General features: G+C 44.0%; 1 protein-coding gene across 1 annotated transcript; it reads right to left on the reverse strand.

Annotated features, from left to right (window-relative positions):
* Positions 1 to 3,821: 3,821 nt before the first annotated feature.
* Positions 3,822 to 8,076, reverse strand: LOC127081785 (uncharacterized; the record flags this gene model as incomplete). The annotated part of the gene is made up of 2 exons (XM_051022000.1): positions 7,555 to 8,076; positions 3,822 to 5,057 (listed from the first exon to the last, which is right to left on the reverse strand). Coding segments are annotated over exons 1-2 (1,758 nt in total), but the record flags the coding sequence as incomplete, so codon positions are not given.
* Positions 8,077 to 9,624: the final 1,548 nt, after the last annotated feature.

A 9,624-nucleotide genomic window follows, 5' to 3' on the forward strand; every position in this document is an offset into this window, starting at 1 on the left:
AAACCACAACATGGGATTTACAACTACCGAATACGGGGTAGAAGACCACAAACTCAACTGGGGATAAAAATCACCACAGGGAGATACCAGGTCTGTTAGGGATGAAACCACAACAACAGAAAATTCACCAAAAGCCAGAACGAACCACAAAGGGTTACCTCTGCTAGGGGAAAAGAGATAGGGCTTACAACTACCGAATACGGGGTAGTAGCCATACTCTGGTAGGAATAACCACAAATTCACGTGGGGATGGAAAATACTACAAATCCGCACGGGAAAAAAAATAGGGTTTATAACAAACCACAAACTCTGCTGGAGAGTAAGAAAACGGGATTTATGACTACCCATTACTAGGCAGAAAACCAACAACTCTTGCCGAGGAACAAAAGGTATATAACCACCAATTCCATCAAAAGGGCAAGGAAAACCAGGACTTACAACTACCGGTATAAGGGTAGAAGCCAATCGACTCTTGCTGAGGAACGAAAGGTATATAACCACAAATTCCGCCAAGAGGAAAGGAGGAACAATAGGACTTACAACTACCGGTATCAGGGTAGAGGCCCAAAAACTCCGCTGGGGAACAATCCACTGGGAAGCACAAAACGTTTGACAAAACGCCCATTCGGGAATATTCCGAAAAGACAGACTGAATCAAGACACGTCCTATGAGAGTATAACTCAATAGGAACAAACCATCCCAATATATGTGTTGGGAGGAAACGGAAGAAACCGTCATCCACGAGGAAGCATCTCAGTGGGGAACTGCAGAATGAAGGACAGACTTTTTTTTCTGCTTACGGGGCCGACTCTATTATGGAGAGATTTAAAACCCGAGATCCGCTTGGGGAGATCCTTTAGAGAGATCTATGAAACCCATAGCAGGAGACGCAACAAACAAGAGATATATGGCAAACAATGCAACATGAGTATCTGAATGTTTCATGAATATGTATGAATATGCGTGTTTATGTTTGATGAATGCTGACAAAAACAGACATATCTAACACAACAGCCCAGGAATCAAACGCCCGGTATTATACTTCCAGGGGAAAAAACCAGCTGGAAAGCCAATCTGCGGAGATCCAACATGCTATAAAGCAAAGATCTGCGGGTACTGCAGGGGAATCAGAGATATCAGGATACACCAAATCTCTAAGTAACGGATCAGCGAAAGTCCCAATTAGGGCACAGAAAGTCACAACGGGCAAAACTGCCACCAAGACGAATCTGTTGGGATAAGAGGCATCTCAAAACATCTGCAGGGGATCTCAGCATCGACTGAGAAACAAAAATTCATAGCAACTCCACACAAATCCAGGGAATAACCCACTGCAGGAGAACAACATCATCCGAGTAGAACATAACTGCATAAGCAACTCTACTGGGGAAAACCGTCGGCTACTCTCTCGGGGATCAACCCACTGAAGGAGAACAAAATCACACAAGTAGATTCTGCAACAAACCACTCTACTCGGGGAGAATATGCATCTGAAGGATCACATCAGTAGATCCTGCAATATAAGCCACTCTACTGAGGATCGAACACAATCAGGAAATCAATCCAATCTCTGGATGACAGAGCCGTCAACCAACCATACTGGGGATTGGAGGAGATTCGACAGGCGATATTGCCACAACAACCATTCTGCAGACAATACTGAGGAGAGATGGATGAAAATATTGGGATATCAACCCAATCAACCACTGAGTAGGAAAATAAATCCCGCTCTGCTGAGGAGAAACAACACTCTGATGGAGAGGAATCAACAACTCTACTGGCAACTGCACTGGAGAGAGTAACAACAACTCTGCTAGCGACCACGATGGGGATATCAATACCCGTTCTACTCGCGACTGCGCTGAGGGGATAGATAAAGCACGGGGATACTAACCCACTGACTGAATCTTCCAAAAATAACATCCATGCTGGTGAGAAACTGCTGCTGGAGAAAACCGAGTCTTCAACAACATTCTGCTTGCGATCATGCTGGGGGAACAACCCCACCAACAACTATACTTGAGGAACAACCCCAACAAAGATCTGGAGAAAGGGATACAACCAAACCAGGAATGTGAACAAACGTCTTACCTGTTGGGAATCATACCACCCTTGGGAGAGCACTGAGACATCCTCAGGTATCCTTTCAACATTGTGAATATTCACTTTGTTTAAAACAACAATTTTGAAAAATTCGATTTGTTTAAAACAATGATATTTTATCAATTAAAACATGCAAAACATTTGTTGAATTGAAACAAAATAAGAGTGCAAATAATTGGATAAAAGGCTCAAATTTATTTGATGGAATGGTAGTCTGCAAATGGCAAGACTCCATAGATTTGTACAAATTTGAAATCAGTGATATATATTGGAAGAGGGCTACATTGAACATAATGATCCTTTCTCTACCAATTTGAATCTCGATGTATTCGAAGCTTCCGTTGACGACGAATCGAGAATCCTCTGACGAAATGACAGCTGGTGAAACAGAAAGTCTTGTCAGGATGCAGTTACTTGCCGGATCCCTAATTTTTTTTATTTTTTTTTACCTAGATTGCCCCAGGGTGAGGTATTCAATCTAGCGGGATGCAAATATTCTTTTTTTCTCAAGTCTCTAACTTTTGCCTGGATTACCCTTGCGGATTCTCCACCGAGACGCTCATTTTTGCCTAAGCCACCCCTTCGGGTTTTCAACTTAGCGAGCTATTCTGTTTTTCATTTGCATATACCTTTTTTTTTAGGCAAAGTATTTCTTGACTGCATCTGAATTCACAGGACGAGTGAAATCCTCCCCATCCATTGTTGTAAGCATCAAAGCACCGCCTGAAAATGCTCTCTTAACAACATATGGACCCTCGTAGTTTGGAGTCCACTTGCCCCTGGAATCGGGTACGAAAGACAAGACTTTCTTGAGCACGAGGTCACCTTCTCGGAATACACGAGGCTTGACCTTCTTATCGAATGCTTTCTTCATTCTCTGCTGATATAGCTGACCATGACACATAGCAGTTAATCGCTTCTCTTCAATCAAATTCAGCTGGTCGTAACGACTCTGAATCCATTCAGCATCAGTCAACTTGGCTTCCATCAAGACTCCCATTGATGGGATCTCCACCTCTACTGGGAGAACAGCTTCCATGCTGTAAACAAGAGAAAAAGGGGTTGCCCCTGTCGAAGTGCGTACAGACGTACGATATCCATGCAAAGCAAATGGCAGCATCTCATGCCAATCTTTGTACGTGACAGTCATCTTCTGGATAATCTTCTTGATATTCTTATTAGCAGCTTCAACAGCCCCATTCATCTTAGGTCTGTAAGGAGAGGAATTATGGTGTGCAATCTTGAATTCAGCGCACAACTCATCCATCATCTTATTATTCAGATTAGATCCATTATCAGTAATGATCCTCTCTGGCACACCATAACGGCAAATCAGTTGGTTCTTGATAAACTTCACAACCACCTGCCTGGTTACATTCGCATATGAAGCGGCTTCAACCCATTTGGTGAAGTAATCAATTGCTACGAGAATAAACCTGTGTCCGTTGGACGCTTTCGGCTCAATCATGCCAATCATGTCAATTCCCCACATAGAGAAAGGCCATGGTGATGAAATCACATTCAGAAGTGTCGGAGGAATATGAATCTTATCCGCATAAATTTGACACTTGTGGCATTTCTTCACATATTTGCAACAGTCAGACTCCATTGTCAGCCAATAGTAGCCTGCTCTCAACATCTTCTTAGCCATGGCATGTCCATTGGAATGAGTACCAAATGAACCCTCATGGACCTCAGTCATCAATAGGTTTGCTTCGTGTCTATCCACGCATCTGAGCAAAACCATATCAAAATTCCTCTTATACAGCACTTCACCACTGAGGTAGAAACTGCCTGACAACCTTCTCAAAGTTTTCCTATCTTTCACAGATGCCCCAGGCGGGTAGACCTGGTTCTGGAGGAAATTCTTGATATCAAAATACCAAGGCTTGTCATCATTCACTTCTTCAATCGCAAATATGTGAGTTGGTCTATCCAAGCGCATCACAACAATATTAGGCACTTCATTCCAATATTTTACAACGATCATGGAGGCAAGCGTAGCAAGAGCATCTGCCATCCGATTATCCTCTCGAGGAATATGATGAAAGTCAACTTCTGTGAAGAAAGTTGAAATCCTTCTCGCATAATCTCTGTATGGAATGAGACTCGGCTGATTCGTCTCCCATTCACCCTTGATCTGATTAACAACTAGGGCCGAATCACCATATACATCAAGATGCTTGATTCTCAAATCAATACATTCTTCAAGTCCCATAATACAGGCTTCGTACTCCGCCATATTATTCGTGCATTTGAAAGTTAGCCTTGCTGTAAAAGGAATATGGGTACCTTGAGGAGTAACAATCACTGCCCCAATTCCGTTTCCATACTGATTAACAGCGCCATCAAACACCATCGTCCATCTGGAACCAGGTTCCGGACCTTCATCAAGTGTAGGCTCATCACAATCTTTCATCTTCAAATACAGAATCTCCTCATCAGGGAAGTCATACTGAATTGACTGATGATCTTCAATCGGCTGGTACGCTAAATGGTCAGCCAAGATACTACCTTTGATAGCTTTCTGAGCTCGATACTCAATATCATACTCAGACAACAACATCTGCCAACGGGCAATCCTCCCAGTTAAAGCAGGCTTCTCGAAGATGTACTTGATCGGATCCATTCTGGATATCAACCAAGTTGTATGATTTATCATGTATTGGCGCAACCGCTTAGCAGCCCAAACCAAAGCACAGCACGTCTTCTCAAGCATAGAGTACCGAGACTCACAATCAGTAAACTTCTTACTGAGGTAGTATATAGCAAATTCTTTCTTCCCTGATTCATCTTGTTGACCGAGTACACAACCCATCGAGTCTTCAAGGACTGTCAGATACATAATCAGAGGTCTTCCTTCCACAGGCGGAGACAAAATCGGAGGTTCAGACAGATATTCCTTGATACTGTCGAAAGCTTTCTGGCAATCCTCGGTCCAATCAAGGGATTGATCTTTCCGAAGGAGCTTGAATATCGGTGCACATGTGGCAGTCATGTGGGATATAAATCTGGAAATATAGTTCAAGCGGCCAAGAAAACCTCGGACTTGCTTCTCAGTTTTGGGTGCAGGCATCCCTTGTATTGCTTTGACCTTTGCAGGATCAACCTCAATACCTTTCTCGCTGACAATGAAACCCAATAACTTTCCGGAACGGACTCCAAAGGTACATTTGTTTGGATTCAGGCGAAGTCTAAACTTCCTCAGACGCTGAAAAAGCTTCAACAAATGCTCAACATGCTCAACTTCCGTTCGGGACTTAGCAATCATATCATCAACATAGACCTCTATCTCCTTGTGCATCATATCATGAAACAAGGTAGTCATAGCTCGTTGATACGTGGCTCCGGCGTTCTTCAAACCGAAGGGCATCACTCGATAATAGAATGTTCCCCAAGGTGTGATGAATGTTGTCTTCTCCATATCCTCTGGTGCCATTTTTATTTGATTATAACCGGAAAATCCGTCCATAAATGAAAAGACTTTGAATTTAGCTGTATTGTCTACCAACATATCAATGTGTGGTAGAGGGAAATCATCTTTCGGACTAGCTTTATTCAAATCTCTATAATCAACGCACATACGGACTTTTCTGTCTTTCTTAGGAACAGACACAATGTTGGCCACCCATTGAGGATATACAGAAGTCACCAGAAACCCCGCATCAATTTGCTTCTGAACTTCCTCTTTGATCTTCACTGCCATATCTGGATGAGTTCTTCTGAGCTTCTGCTTCACAGGCACGCACTCAGGCTTCAAAGACAGGAAATGTTGCACAATGTCTATATCTAGACCCGGCATGTCTTCATATGACCAAGCAAAGATATCTGAATATTCTCGTAGCAAGCTGATCAAATCTCCCTTGACAGACTCTTCAAGAAGTGCCCCAATCTTCACCAGGCGAACACAATCCTCAGACCCCAAGTTGACTGTTTCCAAGTCTTCGAGATACGACTGAATGATCTTCTCTTCGTGCTCAAGGAGACGGGAAATCTCATCAGGAATCCCTTCAACATCATCTTCCTCTGCCTCGAATATAGGGGATTCAAAGTTGGGAGATGGCGTTGGATCATTATGTTCAATGGGTTTTAGAATCAACCTGCATAATGATTTTGGTTAATGAAAAACTTTAGAATTTAAACAAGCAAATTATTATGCAGATGAAAAATGTTTGCTTTTATTCCTGTTTTTATGGGTTTTTTGTGATCACTGATTTCATGCAAAAGCAAAAAGTGAAAACAAATGGAAAAACAAATGTTTAACAATGCATTAATTGAATGAAAACATCATTGTATATATGAGCCAACAATGTCATCACTTCTCCTTTTGGCATGGGAGAAGGGTTTTAAACAAAGTGAGCATATTACTCTGATCTATGGATAACTGTAGGAACATCCACAACGACCCAATTGTGGCAGACACCACCAGGTATAACAAAATTGTTCATATCCTCTGCATCCTCTTCAATGATAGCAGCAGCTTCCTCTTCAGGCTGATCATCATGGATGAAACCTCCACTCGTGAACAGACCTTGCTCATTATATGCCCCAGAACAATAGCCAATGCCAGCCCAGGATCTGTTATCTTCCAATTCAATCACTTTTCCTAAACCAGCAACTGCACCACATTCAATGGCCAGTTTTGCATCACGGTAGGAAGCAAATGACGGAGACTTTTTCTCAATCGGTTCATCAATAGATAAAGCTTGGAACGGAGTTCCAACTTCATCCTCTGCGTCGATATATGAGAAAGAAGACAGATGGCTAACTAGGAGAGCCTTTTCTCCCCCTACCACAACCAGTTTCTTATTTTTAACAAATTTCAGCTTCTGGTGTAGGGTGGATGTCACGGCGCCAGCCTCGTGAATCCATGGTCTGCCTAAGAGACAGCTATATGATGGGTGGATATCCATTACTTGGAAAGTAACCTGGAAATAACTTGGTCCGATCTTGATAGGGAGATCAACTTCCCCAAATACGGTCTTGCGCGACCCATCAAATGCCTTCACAACAACCCCACTCTGCCTCATAGGAGGACCTTGATATGACAATCTGGAGAGTGTGGATTTCGGCAACACATTGAGAGATGATCCTGTGTCCACTAACACGTTGGACATAGCATCAGATTTACAGTTCAAAGATATGTGTAAAGCCATGTTGTGGTCTCTTCCCTCCTCAGGGAGATCCGCGTCACTGAAACTCAAGGTGTTGCAAGTGGTGATGTTTGCAACAATACTGTCAAATTGTTCGATAGTGATGTCGTGATCAACGTACGCCAGATCCAATACCTTCTGCAGAGCCTCTCTATGGGGTTCTGAATGCAACAACAAGGATAGTATGGAGATTTTGGATGGCGTTTGTAGAAGCTGGTCCACAACGTTATACTCGCTCTTCTTGATGAGCCTCAGCATCTCATCAGATTCTTCATTCGTAATGCCGCTCGGGCCAACAGAAGAAGTAGGAGTTTTCTGTATTGAGGAGGGTCTGGTAACATCAAATGCCGGATTCTGAATATTCACCGCAGTCCCAACCGGACGCTCAGCGGATTCAGAAGCAACGGGAGCTTTAGCGGGTGCAGAGAATACTCGACCACTGCGGGTCAAGCCGCTCACATCGGCAATATTTGTAACAGCAGTTGAGGGCAAAGGCACTTCCACTCCATCCTGCACGACAACTGGATTATGTCTGAAAGGTACAGCTTTATCAGATGAGTACGGTACGGGACCGGCAGGTTTAATCACAAGGGAAGGAGAAGTCTTCGGCTTGCTGCTATCGTAGCGGATAACAACAGGCTCTGGCAGCTTGAACACTAGAGATATAACATTAACTTCAGGTTCGTCTTCGTCAACATTGCGATTCTGGAGAATCTCAATGGTACCTTCGTCTAGCAATTCTTGCAATTCTCTTCGAACCTGGTTGCAACCCAAACGGTTAACTGAACAGATACGGCACTTATCGTGATCATGTTCCATATGGCTGTATTGACACAATAGACGATGTAGCTCCACCAACGATCGTCGAATATGACTCACATATCTGACTTTATATTTCCCAGGGCATCCCTGGACCATATTCACAGATTTCCCATGCGAAGGCAATGGGTTCTTGGTGACATTTGGGCCCGAATCTTCGAAGCTCAAAATTCCACATCTCATAAGGTCTTGCACCTTAGTTTTGAGTGGATAGCAATTTTCTATATTATGGCCAGGGGCACCGGAATGGTAAATGCAGTGCTGATCTGGTTTATACCACCATTGTGGATTTGCAGGAATAGCAGGAGGGTCCCTGGGAGTTACCAATTTCCTCTCCAACAAGGAGGGATAAAGCTCTGCGTATGACATGGGGATAGGATCGAAGCTGATCTTCTTCCGGTCATAACTCAAATTAGCCTGATTGGTTGTACTTCCACGAGGCTGGTAAGCCTGTTGCTGTGGGCGTTGCTGTTGCTGATATTGAGGCTGCTGATATTGTTGTTGTGGATATTGCTGATGCTGAGCACTGTCTTTGAAGACTGGCGCAATATGGGCCACCTGATGCTGATGACTGGCACGTCGGGCTGGTTTCCTCTGAACCGGAGGTTTCTTGGATTTATGGGACTGCACGGCATGTGCTTCCCCATCCTTCTTCTTAGCAAATGAGCCATACCTCTTGCTAGAAGAGCCTTCATCTTTTGCCAAACGTCCTTCACGGACACCCTCTTCAACTCTCATCCCCATATTCACCATCTCAGTGAAGTCCGAGGGAGCACTAGCCACCATTCGCTCATAATAAAATGAGCTAAGAGTTTTCAGGAAAATCTTAGTCATTTCTTTCTCCTCGAGTGGTGGAGTGATCTGAGCTGCAAGCTCTCGCCACCTCTGGGCGTACTCTTTAAAAGTTTCTTTATCCTTCTGCGACATAGACCTGAGTTGATCTCTGTCAGGCGCCATATCGACGTTGTATTTGTATTGCTTGACGAAAGCTTCGCCAAGGTCGTTGAAGGATCTGATGTTGGCACTGTCCAGACTCATATACCAACAGAGTGCAGCACCAGACAAGCTGTCTTGAAAGTAGTGGATCAATAGATGATCATTGTCGGTCTGTGTAGACATCTTCCTGGCGTACATGACCAGGTGTGCAAGAGGACAGGTATTCCCTTTGTATTTCTCAAAGTCCGGAACTTTGAATTTGATCGGTATTTTCACACCGGGAACAAGGCAGAGTTCGGCAGCAGACTTGCCGAATAGGTCTTTACCTCTGAGGGTCTTCAATTCCTTCCTCAGCTCTAGGAATTGATCATTCATGGCATCCATCTTTTCGTTAACGTCCGGGCCCTCAGACGGCTCGGAATGATAGATGGGGTCGTCTACCCTCGGCATGGTATGCACGACAGGAGGAGCAGCAACAGGGACCGGGCTAGATGCCGGCATGTGAGCAAAAGTTGGAGCTGGGATGTCAGGCATGAAACCTGGAGGCATACCCCACGGGAACCCGGCTGGCATAGCATTGGGCATATAAGGAACACTGGCGGCAGGCACTGC

This window comes from Lathyrus oleraceus, chromosome 5 (genome assembly GCF_024323335.1).
Source record: "Lathyrus oleraceus cultivar Zhongwan6 chromosome 5, CAAS_Psat_ZW6_1.0, whole genome shotgun sequence".
NCBI classification, from domain to species: domain Eukaryota; kingdom Viridiplantae; phylum Streptophyta; class Magnoliopsida; order Fabales; family Fabaceae; genus Lathyrus; species Lathyrus oleraceus.